At 43.4% G+C, this 18314-nt stretch overlaps 1 protein-coding gene across 1 annotated transcript in view; it reads right to left on the bottom strand.

Moving 5' to 3' along the window:
* The window catches only part of LOC308136091 (PDZ domain-containing RING finger protein 4), a gene marked incomplete at its 5' end in the record, with an annotated part of 58739 nt that extends 42158 nt beyond the window's left edge, over nucleotides 1–16581 (bottom strand). The window contains one exon of the mRNA XM_080504305.1: nucleotides 16513–16581. Coding sequence (XP_080360431.1) covers nucleotides 16513–16581 — 69 coding nt within the window. The remainder of the gene's footprint in view (nucleotides 1–16512) is intronic.
* Nucleotides 16582–18314: the final 1733 nt, after the last annotated feature.

Genomic DNA, 18314 nt, shown 5'->3' with positions numbered 1-18314 from the left:
CCCAATACAAGCTACCTGGATGGAAATACTTTCCCAAAACAGCCATTCCAGATTTAGAAAATAGATTAAACTGCAGCTGTATGGGACTGACAGTTATTCTCTCACACCTGAGACGTAGACGTCAATTAACATGACACCATATACTGTATGCTGCTGACTGATCACACCATTACACCTGAGTGGAGCGCTTCAGGAGTGACTTGCTGATGCAAAAAAATACCCCCCAAAAAACATTGCTCACCCTTGGACTATGCCATAATATTGGCGGGCATTTCCACACATCTGGCAGCGGAAGGATTACCTGCAGAAAAAGGATGTTGAATTTGGAGTCCCAGAGCAGAGTCTCATCACGGTAATCTGACATCAATTTGTTCTCAGCCTACAGACAAACAACTGGAATGTCTCATGAATGGAGCAGCCGTGTTTCCCCAACATGCATATATGTACACTTTGAAACTTTGAGTATGTTAAATATATTGATTACAGTTTTGGCTGAAAGGAATTACTAAGATTCTAAACCATGCAGAACGTACAGATTCACGAAATACAGTCTTGCGAAAGAAGTTCAGCTGAAATTAGGTCAGGAAGTTAAATAATGGCAAAAAACATTGTGTGTGTCTGTTTGACTTTAAGTATTTTCACATTTTGGTCAATAGATAAATGATTATTAGAAGTTGCTGCAGCTTAAAAAAAACAAAAAACAAAAAAAAAACTTAAGCTAAAGTAATGGCCACATCAATAACTAATTTCATGAGGGTAATCTATTACTAATACATCAGTGTTACAGCTACACACTACTTTATTACTAACAACTGAAATGAACCAGCTCATTCACAGAGAAACCCCAACTGGTTTCAAAAGCCTTGGAAGAAAAAAGAAACCTTGATTAGACCAAGAGAATAAAGGGTGAAGCCATCACCCCCCCCCCCCCCATGACCAACTGGTGAGAGTAATGCATCAGTTAGTTGTTTTCCACAGGCAGATCGCTGGATGAGAGCAGTGGTGAGCAGGTGCAGGACGAACACAGATAGAAAGTAATCATTCAGTTTCATGGTTTACCTTGTGCAATTTAATCTTCTAAGCACTTTGTTAGGAGATTTAATCCACCTTTGTGCAACACACTGAAGTCACAACCTGCTTATTCTCATGGAGGGTACAAGGTGAGGAACTTAAAAAAAATATTGTTTAGGTTTTGGAATTATTTCACTATGAATATTGGGGTTTGTGTACAGGATTTGTTTCACCATGAATTCATGCTGAATTTAAACTCTGGCCAAGATGTCACTATACAGTGGGATACACTATTTTTACTGGCTGCTTTTGCTTTAAAAACAGAAAAAACAGTTTGACAGTAATTCTAAATAAATCACTGCTGGAAGCAACATCAGTATTCAACAATGTTTCCAGAATGAGACAAAGGAGTCCTCCACTGCTGCAGGCTTCAGCCTTGAGTGGCCTTTTTCTTCCACATGAGAAGACCTAGTATGTATCTTAGATTCACCTGAGGCCTCCACTGTAGGTGTAGACATGTCAGACACAGACGGCGAGGAAAACGGAACTCCCTCAGATGTGCCACTGCCAAAGTCATTCCCGTGCAAAGAACAAGCAAGTCTGATAGATTTTTCCCCAAGCAACTGGGATATTTCCAGACTCTGTGTTTCCTGAAATACAACTCTGTCCCAGGAGCAGAAATCTCGCGGAAAAACCATGATATTATGTGTTGCCCGCCGACACACACACACACACACACACACACACACACACACACACACACACACACACACACACACACACACACACACACACACACACACACACACACACACACACACACACCACACAGACACACACCAGACAAACACAGAGCTTTATGTCAAGTGCTCTTTGTCCTTTTTCTCTTTTTTAAACTGCTCTCTATTCATCATTTCCCTGATGAATAACGGCCCCCTCAGGTGGAGGACGGAGCCCATCCTCCTTCCTCGTCTCTCAAAACATATTCTGATATTGATTAATTCACAAACGGCCTAAAATGCATTCAGTATCTAAAAACAGACGTCCCAGTATTGATTGCCTCTGTTATTCCCTCAGGCTCCTTCAATCTAAAGGAACGCCTCTAATAAAAACATTCAAAGCACATTGGCTTTATAATGTAAGCTGCTTGTACTATAAAATGGCAGTAAATTAAAGTCCATTTCGGACCTTATTCATCGTTGAATAAACCTCTTCTTTGAGTTGACATGATCTTACTTGGCCGAGCTTTTGTACTTGTACTTTTTCTTTACTGGCGAAATGTTGGTGTGCGCTGTGACAGCAGCCACTCCCCCTTCACATTTGACAGGCGGCAGAGAGAAAGTGACACAGACCGATGACACTCAGAGTTAGTGACATGCCGATGACACTAATGGACTCCCACTCAGCACCCCCTCTGACATTATCCAGTCTGGGTCTCGTCTTTCTTGATCTGTGTCTCTCCCACACATACACGCTTCACCCCGGAGGAAGAGTCCATCAAGGGAATCATACGGGGAATTTAATCCTTACATACATTTAAATCATACCAGTTTGACTGAAGATAGTTTAGTTATATATGTAATACATGTGTGGCAAATATCCAACAAGTTCACATACATCATTGTAGGCTTGTGTTTTTATTTGGCCTCCGTCTGTTCACAAGACATGTCGGGTATATACAAGTCTCTCTCTCTAGCATGTTTCCACTCTGCCCACGAGCCGGTGGCTTGAATACCTCGAAACGATCACACAGATAATTATTAAGTGGTTCTTTCTGGCACAGCATAGAGGTGGTATTTCAGTATAAATGCTTGGTTAAATTAAGCATAGTATTGAAAGCGATTGTATATTATTCCTGACTTAGCATTTGTCGTTTTGCTGCCAGTGGTTTACAATAATTCATGACATAGCAGATTCTGAATGCAGCAATATTTCAATGGATGAAACTCATGGAAAAGCTGGATTTGGGTCAATAAACTTCCAATACAACATTTTTGGACCAACAAGAACCATGTGAAACTGTTGAAAAGCTGTATTGTATGACCCATTTAAAGTTTTTGGTGGGCTGGATTGGAGCCTGTTGTGGAACAGTTTTGGACCATATGTTTACTTCTGTTTAGTGCAGTTTCTTACAAGTGTGTGGCAGACTTTCTTTGCAAGGCACCAGAGAGCTTCATGGAGGGGTGGGGTGTCATGAAAAATCTAGGTGTAAAGGATGTATTTTTACTCCTGCAGACTTACCCAATTTAAAATACTCCAAGCAGAATGAGAAGAGTCATCCTTCATACTGCGCATGGATCTTGACAGTTATTAACTGTTACATTGTTTAATGAGAAAAAAAAATAGGCATTCTATCATACATTGCTACTCCGGGTATATGCAGCACGAGAGTCGGGGGACTGTAGGGGTCTGACTGTTGTTGAAGCTTGTCCTCCCACACTCTGCAAATCCATGCATGAGGCACAGACGCCAGTTATGACAGAAAATGTGACATGAGTTAAGGAGTGGCGCTTGTCTGAAAGAGGGAAGAAAGTGACACAGACTGAATGTATGCAATGTTTGTTCAATCACTTCATACTTTCCCAATACCAAGGTTGACTACAAATGACTAGGATGGGACAATAAACACACAAGATACATTTCTAATAATAAATGCATTTCAATATCTTTGTGAATCCATCATTAAATGCCATCATAAAAACAACTAAATGGTGTGAAGGACTACAAAAGCTACGACATCACATGTATCTGAGAGGGAGATATGAAAGTATTAAAAATACTGATGATATGGCATATTCATCGAAGCAACGTCCGTGGACTTATTTAGGAGAAATGTTTGAGGATACATGCTCTGTCTTAGATTTGTTCAACAAGATGATTGTTAACTAAAGCTCAAAATGCAACTCATGCCACACAGATAATGCCTACCTGAGACAAAATTTGGACTGTGGCTGCTCATGTCTACAATTACAAATCATCATAGAAAACAAGAAGGGACTATACATTTACAGAGACCAGCTTTGTATTCAGGCTGTTTTCACTTCTCATTAACAGTCGTCTGTGCAGGCCCCATCAATTTTAGATATCCTTACAGTCACGTCTCAGTGTAAAACCACTATTGGACAAGGTTGATTGGCCTCCAAAGCCTTGCAATCAGGTCTTCAGAACATGCCTGGTCCCGCACTGTAGAGTTTGGCCACCCCGGTGAATGACATAGGCCCACTACTAGGTTGGCTTGCAGGAGGTTTTATGAAAGTGTATTATTGAAGTTTTTGATGAAAATGTGTCCCGGCAGGTAAAATTAAATGTTCTTGGCGGGGCCCGCCTTTATTGTTTGCCCGCTGTCAGTATCATACAGCGCAACACTGAGATTGCAGCCAAAACTTGTGAATTTGGATTTTACTACCGTGTATTCCTGGGCGGTATGCATTTGCTTCTATTAAATCAATCTCTAAATGAAACTTTATGTCTCTGCACAACAATAGAACAAATAAGGCAGGTGCCACCACCCCCACCCCTACTCCACCCCTCCCTTCTGTCAATGTGCCTGCTAGTGTTGAAGCTGTGAGGAAGCAGGCCTGAGCGTGTGAGGATCTGGGTTGTGTAGGAGGTGCTGGGTTGACTGCAGTGCTGCGGGGGAGAAAACACGGTCGCCATTCCAACCTCAGAAAGATTGCATCTACTTCCTACTGTGAACTTCTGCCGGCTGCTGTCTCACAACACAACATGTTGTGTTGTTAAAATAGTGTTTCTTTCCCTCATGCGTACGCGCCTGTACGTATAAAATGAGACATGTCTGAATTTTTGAAAAAGCCCCGATGTCTCATAAGGAAATTAGCATTCGATTATGAGCCATCTCTTGTCAATCAATTTAACTCGCTCACTTGAGTCTCTAATTAAATTGGCCTGTTTAATAGATTTTGCGAAACTAAATTACATTTACATTAGGGTGTCACCTGAAAATGGCCTGATATTGATGAACCATTGATTTAATTTAGGGAAAGCTGCTGTTAGAGAACACATTGTGATGCTCTCATTGTGAATGCAGCTCATTAAAAGTGGGGCCTTTGTAACTGTGTCAGTGTGTCAGTGTGACAGCGGAGGCAACAATAAAGCTGCTGCATGGCTCTCTGCAGCGGGCTGAAACGCTCACCGCATGCGCCCGGAAAACAGACCACCATGAGTTTTATTAAAAACCAGCCCAAGAGCAAGGTTGTTGTTTGGCCATTGTATTCAAAGCTTAATAATATCGACTACGCTCGGCTCTCCGTGTCTGGAGTCTTTTATGAATTGGAGCCCTTTAGGAAAGGCTGTTAGATGCATTCTGTGAGCTTCTTATCACTTCCCTCCCGGGAGCAGGGAGGTGTGAACCTGTGCACCTTGTCCCATCAAACGGCTGTCAGAGTGGGCTTATCTTGGGAGTTGCAGAGGCGCCCGCTGACCTGTGGAGTGACACCCAGCATGGCTGCCTCACCCGGGGGGGGGCTTTGTGTCACCCTGACACCCACAGTGCAACCCCCCCCCCCCACCCTCACTCCTCTACTCCTCTGTAACACCTCCAGACAGACCGCCTGACCCCTGCCAGCATCAGTCATTTCCCTCCCATGCACGCCTTTTTTTTCCTTTTTTTTTTTTTTAACAGGAATGCACGTCTGCACCTATACAGCCACCTGTCACATACAATCCACACACTGAGTCACAGCAGTGTGCTGCCGGTTCAGGTGTAAAAGTCAGTAGCTATGATAGAAAAGAAGAGCAGAGGAGTTAAAGGCAGACAAAGAGGGCGAAAAGCTTGTCATGAAAGCATCCATCATGAGAACTTCAGGCCTTGTCGCCTCTTTTCATCGACTATATACGATGCGAGCGGCTCCCGCCCCGGCACCGTCCGATTTCTCCAAATGTCACGAGCGATGTCGGAGCCGATACTTTATGGCTGGAGGAGCCTGGATGCTGAAGGCATTATATGAAACAGATAAGAGAAAGCATGTGTACACTCTCAGCGCCGCTCTTATTTCACCAGCAGCAAAAAGAGGACCTGCTTCATTTCACCATCCATCAGCAGCTTAAAAAAAAAACCCCACCTAAAACAATGGAAGTGATTCACACTAAAGTTAACAAACATATTAGACTCGGTCATTTTCCATTTTGAATGATATGATCAAGTGATTATGTGAGATGAGAAAATTCCTACTTATGTTATGAAATATTAATTTAAAGATGCTTTTTATAACTTGATTTCCCTCAGAAGGCAGAAAAAATTACTTTGGTTTGATACTGTAAAGAACCTTATTTCATTTTTCACTTCACGGATACAAGAAGCATTCAGGAGGATGGGTGGGAAACATAAAATGGTCCACTCAATACGTTACTTTTGAACTCCCCAGAACTGTCTTCTACTTTTTTTTCTTCTTTTGTTTACTGACCCGACATGACTGACATGACATTTCCACTCTTGCTTGAATTCCCATGTCACATACTAAATGTAATAATGCACAATTCAACTCAAACTCTTCAAAAGTGCTGCTATCAAGGATAAAAGTGCTGCTAAATTGCAAAAGTTAAACTTACAGAGGCTGACAAGCAGTGAAAGAAAACCTGGGATTGAAGTTCTTGCCTCCATATCTGCCCCGATCAATTATCAGTGACTACTTTAGTCAGAGCAACTGTAAATTACATTCAGCTTTTAAAGCGTCAAAAACTTTCAAACTGAAAGTCTAAAAGCTTAAAAACAGCGAGCCAACAAAAAGAAATCCATAGGAACTCTAGTTCATTGTTGCACTGTCATAAGGGAGTAAAGGGCGAGTAAAACTCGACGAGTGGCACCTCTCGACTGTTTCCCATCCACATTTGGTGTGATGGTGGGTATTAATGTTGAGCTCTGATTACATGCATCATGTATTAAAAACTTTTACACCATTGATACGTTGTCATTGAACTACTACAGGTAAGCTCAACCAAAGGGCTGTCTTATGCCCCTGGGTCTGATCAATTTTATTTATATCAGCCAGCAGGGGGCCATGAATTCACTTTGATGAACAGTCACATGTCAAGTTTCATGAAATTTCTTTCCCCTGCAAACGGTCTTCAGGCTGTTGACTTGAACAGCCAGGTCTTGCCCCCATTTACAGGAAAACGTTTGGGTGTCCAGTTACACGGAAAAGCTCCCAAAGTGGAACTTTTCAAAAGTGCCCCGACTGCATCTCTGCGGAAACGGACAGAAATGCCATTTCACATGCGCACTACAGCCAGAGTAAATATTTCTGCACATGTGCGAGTAGATGGACAATAAAAACAAAAGCACAGCGAGGCATGACTCCCAGTCCATATTCTCCTGGGGCTTGGTAGTTTTGTAGTCGAGTCAACCGTAGTAGCAATCCAACTTGCGTGTGTAGTTTCATTACAAAAACAAACAAAAGCACCCACAAGTGGTCCAACAGGGCAAAACTTTTCTGAAACGAAAACACAAAAACCAAACATTTTCACTGGAAATGTCATGTCACCAGGGCCTTGGAGTCATGCGTTCATTAGGTTTCTCTTTTATGTATTATTACCTCACCGCAATGAAGTGAATGGCTGTGATCAGATCAAAATGGTGAAAAGCAATACAACAACAGGTCTGAGTGCTCCCACCAAGCTGAGCAGACACAACACCAGTGACGTGTTCAACACAACATTGCATGTGTGTTGCTGACAGCAGCCTCCGGGTCGCCGTTCACAGCTCCAGGTTTGACGGTAATTAATTTCCCCAGATGCAACACAAGTCATCTCGCTGCTACTTCCTGAGCTACGGCACTTTGAACGAAATCAACACTTCAACAAGTTATTTTCATGAATGGTGAGACCGAAAAAGAAATGCCTGAAATTAGGTTTTCTTTTCCCACATTACATGTATGGATGGCCAAAAAGACCCCCGGCATACAGTCCCCACTAATTGGGAAGAGTGGGGAAGATGTTCTTGTGAATGGCTATAAATTAATGAGGGCCCTTCTGTCTGCTTAAACGTAGATAATCAGCTAAGAGGCACCCTGGATGCAGATGCACAGCCCAATTTGTGTATCCCATTGCTCTTCGTTTTCACCAATGTTTGTAGTGAAAAGCACAAGCTGTCAGGTCTGTTCACACTCTACGCAAAATACACACACGCACACACAAGTTGAGAGCATAATTTATCAGTCCAAAGTCTTGCATAAAATCCAACACACACACACAAACATTTACACAAACATTAGCATAACACACACACACACACACACACACACGCATGCACGCACAGACACACACGCAGCAATCAGGCAAAAATGCAAACCAATTTAGACAGCATGCGCACACATTTCTATGCACAAACACATGCTGATATTTCCATAAACAGTCATATATGGGCACATACAGTGTTGTGTGCGCAAAGGAAAAGAAAAAAACTGCTTCTAAATGCATAATGCCATGTTCCGAGTTATGGGGAATAATGATGAGGGCAAAAATGAATGCTTTGTTTACTGCTCGGGATATAGTAAGAAACACTAAGGACAGAAAATACTTTTATTTCCCCTCAAGCCACAGTGACATCCCATTTCCTAGTTACACACACACACACACACACACACACACACACACACACACACACACACACACACACACACACACACACACACACACACACACACACACACACACACACACACACACACACACACACACACACACACACACACACACACACACACACACACACACACACACACACACACACACACACACACACACACACACAGCATTGGGTTCAATTCATTAAACAGATACTGTGGTTCACCGGGGATTGGCATTAAGATACTCGGGCATGTAGTTCATTTTCTGTGCTGCTCCTCTGGTCTGATTGAACCTGACGCGCTTTGATCTTGATGAAAATGTGAAAGCTTAACATACGGCGAGACAAGGAGAGGCATTACTCAGGGATGACGCCACACTGAAGTCATCCTCGTCTTCCCAAGCGAAAGAGTCGGATCGCATTCATCCCCATAATTTAATGAGGTGATGGAATTAATGAAAGAGAGGTGAATGACTATAATGACCTCCAAGTCGTTCTGTTTGCTTCTCAAATTAGTTTGGTATTTCCGAGCACGTATATGTTTATAACCTCCTCTCACAGGCCTTGTCTGCATCACTTAGGACTGAAAAGAGCCAAAATAAGTGCTTCCACATTCAACAAGCAGCGGTGGGACGAGGAGAAATGTGATCTCTGATAACTCTGGCTACCAAAGTAAAATGGTATGTCACCATTTGCTTGTGTGGCTTTTGCTCTGCTGAGGGTTGAAAGAAATGGGTACAGACAGAAGCACAAACAGGAGATAAAGCTCATTTTTGAAGAGCTGTGTTGGCTGGAGGTCCAGAGATTTGATATGTGGCTGAAAAGGTCAGATGGGTTCTTATTGAGATAAGAAACAGATGAAAAGGAAAAGGTCAATTCATCAGCTCCCTCTTAAATCCCTTCTGCTCTCTCCACGGTGAGATTTACTGGGCTGACTGATAAAACCCATTGACTTCATGTCTCGTGGCAAATGTGGCATCATCTGTATCCGAGGAGTACAGTACGTTGCACAACTCTGGACCAGGGAGTGTGACCTGGATTTTAATTACCTTTTTAATACCCTGTAAAAACAATCTGAGCTACTGGTATCTGATATACAGGAAGCAGTCAAGCAATTAAATGTGTGATTCACACAAAATTAGACTTGGGGATTTTCAATTACAAATCCAGTGCGAGGCTGTAAGCTATGTACAATTCTTTATTGTGGCTTCTACCTGTATAAGTATGGGAATAGCCTTAGATGTGGAGTTGGAATGAGGAGGTGGAAATACTGCTTTTTTGCAAATAACCGATGTAGAAAATAAATTCACAGCATATTTGGATCTCAATCTCAGCCCTTAGAAAGGAGCAGACAGGGAGCTGCAAAGCTTGCAGACGTCTCTTTGTGTTGTGATCAAACGAAGTTGGCTGACACGCCAGACATTTGCTCAGAAAGTGTAGGATGAAGCACAAAAAGAGCACGGAAACTGAAAAGGACAGGGTATGATTCAGTGTTTTTCCATCAGGCTCTGGCGTGAAAAGTACCTGTGTGGACGAATCTGATGTTGGAGTGCCCGCGTGCCAAGAGACGGCTTAGAAAATATCCACCTTTGTATTGTTTGGGAATTGCAAAAGCGACAAAAGTCCAGATTATTTTTCAGGCTAATCTTTTCATGGTGGACACGAGATCAATCAAGCAGACCCATTTTCTTCCACTCCTCCCCCTCTTTCTTCACTCCTATCAATTCTAATGCTTGAGGGACATCTCTCAAAAAACATAATGGGACATGAAGATGGATGAGGACAATTGTGAACTGACTGGTGATGTGGTGTTGGGGGTGCGGGTGGGGGTGGGGGCGCAAGGTTTAACAGCTTTAATGTACCATCACAAGCACATGATACAGGCATAAAACCAGGGGTAGGAGGGTAACTCACTGTCGCGGTATCTTTGATGTGAAAGCTTATTGGAAAGGAGACCTTTGACTTTTGTGATTCCTTCATTAAAAAAATGTGCTGATTAATGTATCTTTGCTTTGTCGTGAAAGTGTATAGCAGGCATCCACTAGGAGGAGCCAGAGAGCAGATTATATATATATACATATACATATATACATACATACACACACACACACACACACACACATATATATATATACATATATACATATACATACATATATATACACATATATATATATATATATATATATAAAAGAAAATGTTTCTTATAAATTATAAATAAAGTAACATATTAGTTATGCTTTAATTGTCTGTGGATCACAACAGTTAACAATTATATTTTCTATTGTGAAATAAACATTTCAAAATTACAACTCAGTGTAAAACTTAGTGTGTGATGAGAGGTGGGGGTTGCAGGTGAGCTAAATGTGATTCAAACCTTGAGGCAGGTTAGATTCTTCGACACTTTAAAAACCTCTGGCCAACAAGTGAGGAGGGATGATCACTTTGATTAAATGTGGCAGTTGTATTTTAACATTAGTGCTATCAGAAGGCAGAAGCTGTCAGTCGTATTGATAATGCTGATTAGACTAAACACACCAACAGAAGCATAATGGTTATTTTAAATAATATTTTATTTTCAAGCCTGATTTCCACAATAACTAAAAACTAACAAAAAATGTATCCCTAAAGATACACTGATATCAGGATCAAATGCCAATATTAAACTGCAGAATGGGAACATAACTTTTACTTTTCGAATAAGAAATGCATACCTTTGTCATTCTTTTTTCCATTGGCATTAACAACAGTTGTATGATTTTGGATATTCTCCAAGTTTGAGAGAAAAATATGAAAAATACAAGCATATTTCCAGAGCCTTTGACCTCTGAGACAGATTCCCTCATACTTTGCAGCACTGCACATTCCATGCTAAGCGGCAGTCTTGCTCCAAAAAATAAGACAAACGTAAACTCTGGAGCGGTCTTCCTGTACGTGACGATCCAGGCAGCTTGGGGGAAGCCTGCCAAAGCATTTTCTGGGGTTGTCTGGCTTTTGTGATAGTTCTTCAACCTTTTATTGAATCCATATCCATTACACACATGGCCAGTGGTGTCGCAGCCGCAGCAGCCAGTCAGCTGTGTCCTCAGACTGTCCCCAGTCCACAGGTTTCACATCTGCTGCTTTAAAGAAGAAAATCCACCTCACTGCTGGACCAGAATCCTTGGAACTGCCTTTCACCCCTGGAATGGATTTCACGTCCGCCTGTCTTGTCCTGTCAACCTCAGGACAGTAACATGTGACATGGCTAAACTCTGGGATTAAAGTTGTCCTCCAGAGTCGTGTCACAATGTAAAATTCAGGTATGCTGCTGGAAAGCTGTACGTGTGTGTGTATGTGGAAACTTAAACCTGTTCACAACGATAACACATCTCCACATTGTGAGCATGCGGAGACTAAATGCGAAAAGTTATGCCTCGGCCTAAAGAGTAGGGAAATTAGCTTGTAACAAGACGATGAGCCTCTGCTGTGGATTGCAGAGCAAGGCCTTCAAATAACAGTGTGAAACGACTGGTTAGGGTTAGATGTAGGTTAGAAGGAGGGTTGGGCTTCAGAAAGCATGAGTGATAGTTGAGTTTCAGCACGTCTGCAGGAAATCAATGTCCGTCAATGCAATCTCCTCATCCACCCACCTTCAATACTGCTTCATCCAACTCAGCAACCAATTCTAGGTGACGGTTAGTGAAAGGGGGAAACAGCCTTGGAGTGGTTGGCAGTCCATCACAGCACAAATAGAGAGACTGACAGGCATACACGATCACACCTGCAGACAAGTTAGTGTCATCGGTCTGCATTAAATGCATGTTGTTGGACTGATGTATAGAAAGCAGGCGCGGGAAGAACATGCTCAAGCCCAGTCTCCATTATGCAGCCCACAATGTCCTCAGAAGACGTGAAAACACAGTGTGTGTGTGTGTGTGTGTGTGTGTGTGTGTGTGTGTGTGTGTGTGTGTGTGTGTGTGTGTGTGTGTGTGTGTGTGTGTGTGTGTGTGTGTGTGTGTGTGTGTGTGTGTGTGTGTGTGTGTGTGTAAACCTTCCACAGTGTGTGCGCCTCATTCTCATTCATATGCATCAGCAAGTTATCAGGGACTGCTTTGCCTCATTGAGCTGAGACGTTGCTTTCCATTTATTTCTCAAATGCAGTGGAGAGTGATTCTTCTCCTGCCTCATAAAACTTGAAAAACCAGCCGCGCTGTATTCAAAACTTCTACTAACTAGAAAAGAAAGTCAGGTTCGAGGGAAAATTACTAAACGAGTAAATGAAATATGGAGGGTGTAGGCTATGAGTTGGGAAGGGTGAAATTCATTACCCAGAAACACTGTGAGCATCTGGCTGCTACTGTAGCTTCACGGTGCTTTAATTGTTAAGTTTTGACAATCACTGCAGCTCTCCTGGGAACTTTGTTTTGATCGCAGCTCTAATGCAAAGGAAAAAATAAACAGACATAGTCAACAGACAATGGAGACCATTAATGCATCTCCACTCTGCAAAACCCTCATCCTAACTCAGAGCTACGCTGCATTGCTCCCCTCATCAACATCTGCCATCCTGCTAATTAGGCTCAAAGAAGTGACACATCAGTGGGTTTTAGTGGTGCACAGACAATGTGTGACACTCTTGAGAGGAGCCTGTGGACACAACGGGAATTACAAACGCCTGCCAGATCACAGAGTGAATCAACGGCAGTATGTTATTGCCTGAGCAGACGCCCTGTGGGGAGAAAAAGCAGCTGACCACTGCACAGGAGCTGCTCCGGGTCGGGCCAATAGGTTCAATAAGGTCTCATCCTCAACAGAGAAATAGGTGGAGCGCACGGTTATGTTACCTGAAGTGGAGTCCAGCAGCGAGAGGCAAAGGTTGAATGGATATGAGCCCCAAAAAAAGACAAGTGATCATAGGAGTCAAACAGACTGGACACAAAGGTTGTTGTTTTTTAATTTCACTGTATTTTGCAGCAGATGGTATCATTAAAATTGGCTTCATGTTGAGATTGGAGTCATTTTCATTAGCAATAGTTAGGTTCTGTGAAAATATAGATTATTTCATCACAAATACTCTTCGTCACAACAAAGAAAAACTTTTAAATTAAGTTTAAAGGGTATTTCAGCCCACACCGGTGCGGCCAAATCGTGATGAAATTGAGCTGCATGTGGCCACTGAATTCAAATGTATTTGACACCCCTGGATTATATCAAAACTGCATCTAGAAACTCAATATTATTAGCTTAGTAAGATTCCTGGGCAGGCGACACAGTAAAATGGATACCGATTTTAGACTGAATAAAAAAATTTAACTTACTTTGTCATCTTAAATTCCGAGATAAGAGTGCCTTTGAACATTTCTGTTAAATTGAACTTTAGTTACATTTATTTACTACATGTAACCACAAGAAACATGCCGAGGAGCCGCGGGTTGCAGACCCCTGGTATGAAAATAAAGTAAAACTTTGTGAAGTGAGGAAAAAGAGCAAGGCTAACTGAAGATTCCTGTGTCCTCTTGCTCAGGCAGGAGAGCTGATTCAATAAATAAAAAATGTCTGCTCAGTCAGGGAGCTTTGCAGGCCAGCTGAGAAAGGTGAGCACATTTCCATGCCGAACACCCGCTGCCGTGAGAACGGGGGGAAAAGGGGGAGTGGGGGCGGAGAAGAAGCGAGGGCGCCAGCTACCCATAAATCTCCCACAGCTTGTGAGGTGAGGCAGACGGAGAGAGTGTCAAAATTGTTTCTGGGTGTGAAGGGAAGGGAAGGGAGGTAAACCAACCCCTGTGACTGACTCCTGCTCTTCAAATCAGCCCGCCACCAGCCCGGTCAGTCACGCCGTGACACACGACGAGACACTTCTGCCTCATTTGCATACACACATTCACCCAGTCTGCATCACGGTAGAGTCGCGTGCGTGAGTGTGTATATACCTTCATGTGTACATTTCTAAACAGGAAATAAAAAAAAAAACCAACAACTGAATCGGGAGCGAGAATGACATAAAACCATGAAGACAATGTGTAAGAAATGTGATTAGTTGCCAGTGGTGTGAGCAGAATGCAGCCTCCTGCTGTCACAACACACTTTTCCTGACCACAAAGACATGGTGACAGTCGTACAGCTGCAGCGAGAGCACCGCAACTCACCGAGTCTCCTCTCCTCCCTGTCCTGCTGTCTCTGCAACCGACGCTGCTGCTGTGTATGCAATGCTTATTCTGTTGTCTGAGGGCATGTGTAAGCATGTGACATTGAGAAGAGTTGGCTTTCTTGTTACACACAGCCGCACACTTTTTTTTTCCCCTCTCGTATTTATTCGTTTCCCTTTGTTAATGATGTTTCACCTGCTCCTGCTCCTTTCCTTAATCTCTCTTTTACCCTGCTTTAATAGCTTACCCTCTATTCCCATTCCAGTCTTTATCCTTCCTGCTCCATCTTTCCCGCCTTCCCGCCCACAGTGGTGATCAGAGCCGAGGTGCTGATGTTGCAGCTCGTGGCGGAACCAGCTCAGTATATCAGTGGGTGGACAGACGTGCCAGAGCGCTCCTGTCAACAGCGACCGTGCCCTGGAGACTGACCCACTTGGCGGATACTGATCCGCTCTGCTAAACCACCAGAGAAGGAGTCAACACTGCTTCTTAACAACTGGTGCATAGAGAGGCTGGAAAAGCCAAGATAAGCACCAAGACAGCACTATTTTTATGGGTCTTTTGAGGAGAGGCGGGCGCTGCGGTGGCTTCCCACTCATCCTTCCTGGTCCCCTGACAGTTCTGCCTGTTCGCTAATATTAAACAGACCATTAGTGGAGGCACCCTCCTTCGCTGCTGATCTCGAAGCTGGCGAGGCAGATCCAGAGGAGCATCTCTTTGTGATCGCGAGTCAAAATCTCTCAGACGGTGCCCGTCACCAGAGCTCGGCGGTGTCTGGAGTTGCACAGAAGAGATGTAGAGCTACAGGCTGAGCCTAAAACCCGCGCTAATCTACCTCCCCCACTTGTTCTCATCCCATGTCTTTGCAAGGGTAAAAAGAGACATTTCACATTTAATTAATGCACAGGATGGTTGCATAAAACGTCTAATGAGGCTGTGATCATGGTGGTGTGACGGCAGGCACTACTGGAGAGAAGTGTGTGTGCGTGTGTGTGTGTGTGTGGGGGGGGGTGAACCTTCCACGGTTATTATCCTGTCATAGGAGGAGGGCTGATTGGGAGACTCAGAATGGTTAGGTTAATGCTTGTTTATCTGTTTGGCTTCTTCACACTCTTTCAGATATCTGCCCTCCGCTGATTTTGCCCGCTGGCTCAAAATTATTAATTAAAAGATAAGTCATTAGAAGATAATCTAGTAAACACACAAGTAAGGGTATAATCCAATTTCAGCAGCATCAATCCTTGATGAGCCTTTCAAGGAACGGACATATATTGCACGTGCAATGACAGATTCAAAGATTACCCGAGAGACATAAAGAAAAACCTTGGGGTAAAACATTTCAGTGCAAACTTTGTCGTATAAAGTTGGAGTGCAAACATGTCATCCAAGGCAGAAATTGGCACATGCACACCATGTAGCAGCTCTCAGGTGCTACTATTCTGCTAAAAAAAGAAAGAAAAACTTGCTCCCTCAGCACAGCTCCTTCAGGAGGATGAATGAGCTGCACACTCGCCGCTCTCTAAGCAACTGCTCATTACTCAAAACACATCTGCTGGTGAGTAAGAAGCCTCCCTCTCTCCCTCTCTCTATCGCGCTGTCCCACTTTCGTGTTACATATTCATAGCTTCTCCATTCCTAAACAAGTCTCGTGTCTTGGTTTAACCTCTTTCAGAAGACGAGCACCAGCAGGCTGCTCTCTTCACAGCATCGCAGCGTGCATAATGAATTCTATACAATAACACACACACATCACACACACACGGTGCCAGAGTCGGCCGTGACTGTGCTCACCTGTGCAATCTCATACAGCAGCTTGTAGTGTTCCTCTCGCTTCTGTAAAGTGCACAGATTGCAGCCCATTATAGTCGTCGTGGAAACGCCAGGCGTCCAATTCTCCCCGATCAGTGGTGGTATGGACACAGGGGGTCAGCCTCCACAACGGAGCGCTGGTTCTCATCAGTCACTCCTTAGCAAGCATCTCTCTCTCTCTCTCTCTCTTTCGCTATCTCTCTTTCTCAGGCATCCCATTCACACGTTCACGACAGTCACAAGCAGCCCCAGTTTGGAGAAGCCGAAATGTCCAGCTGAGTGAAAAACAGACGGAGGCTGAGATGTGAGGAGAGCAGCAGCAGCAGCAGCAGCAGCTTCAGCAGTGGTATAAGTAGCAGCAATCGTTTCAGCACCAACCGGGGTGTCTCCTCTCTCCCGCTCCCTCTATAGCAGACTCTCACACACGCCAGAGTTGTGACTCTCGTTCACCGAGACACTCCCCCCTTTTTCTCCCTCAGCCTCGGCGCACATGACTACGCCAACACCAGCTCATGAATTTTGAAGGGACGAGCACTTCAGTATTCATGAGGAGGGTGGGAGAAGGGGAGGAGACGGAGTAAAGGGGAGGAGTGAGTCGGAGCAGGAGCGGCGTTTCATTAAAAACTGAGGCGCAGTTACACAATGAGCTTCTTTGTGTGAGCAGCTCCGGTGAGGAGCCCGGGCAGGGCTGACCACGCAGCGACTGACCGCACACTACGAGCAGAGGATCCAATCTGAGGCTTATGTGTTGCTTACATGTGAGCATTTTCATTCAAAGTGTGATTGTCTCACTGAAACTCATAAGAAGGAAACATGTCATGTAGTGTTCAGAATTGATCATTTACACAGGTGATGGAGAAATCAAGCAGCAAATATCTTGACATCATTGAAATATGGGGCCAGTAGTGACAATTAGGTGAGTAAACTACAGAAACGTATTGATTTTAATGTGGATTCACTTTATTGTTTGGAGCAGACCCCCCCCCCCCCTTCTAATTCATCGTTGGGACTTTTGGCATTATGTTTTGTTGTGGTGCAATGTTCCATTCTTGGAATGCAAAATGTACATGAAATTAAAGTACTACAGAATGTGAATTAACTTTTGGGTCCAGCTTCTTAAAAACATAGATTTGTTATTTTCTGTATTCAATATAAATATCTGTTCAAGATCTTTCATCAATTAAATTAAGATATTGTTTATTATCACAGTGGTGCAGTAGTTAACTCTTTCACCTTCATAGAGAGAAAGTCATGAGGTCAAATACCTGGCCGTGTAGAGTTAACATCTTCTTTTCCTCCGGCAGTCTAAAAACATGCTCAAAAGGTTATTTGGTAATGCTAAATTGCCCCCTGGTGTTAATGTGAGTGAATTTAGTTGTCTGCCTGCGTGTGCTTGCCCTGTAATGGACTAGCAACCTGTCCAGGTACACCCTGCCCTCGCCCATGGTATACTGGGATTGGCTCCCTTTAACACAATATAACCTGTTGTGGAATTTCGTGAGGCAGAGCCAGAGAAGTCAGTGTTTTGATGCTGCACAGGAGGTTTTATTTAGAATTTAAAAGGATACAAACACGAGTCAATTGACAGAGCAAGGACTCTGCTATGAGCTCAGTGAACCTTGTTTATGTCAGCACTGGCTACCAAAACACTTCAGAGGAGTTTAGGACTCCCCCCGATGTGAAGGCTGTGTCAAAAGCCCACAAGTTGATATGCCAGCCAAAATATATTTAAGTCACAATCCATATCATTCCATATTCCATATTCCATATCATAAGTGGTCTCA

The sequence above is a fragment of the Blennius ocellaris genome (assembly GCF_963422515.1).
Source record: "Blennius ocellaris genome assembly, chromosome: 11".
NCBI classification, from domain to species: domain Eukaryota; kingdom Metazoa; phylum Chordata; class Actinopteri; order Blenniiformes; family Blenniidae; genus Blennius; species Blennius ocellaris.
This window is presented reverse-complemented; position numbering and strand designations above follow the sequence as displayed.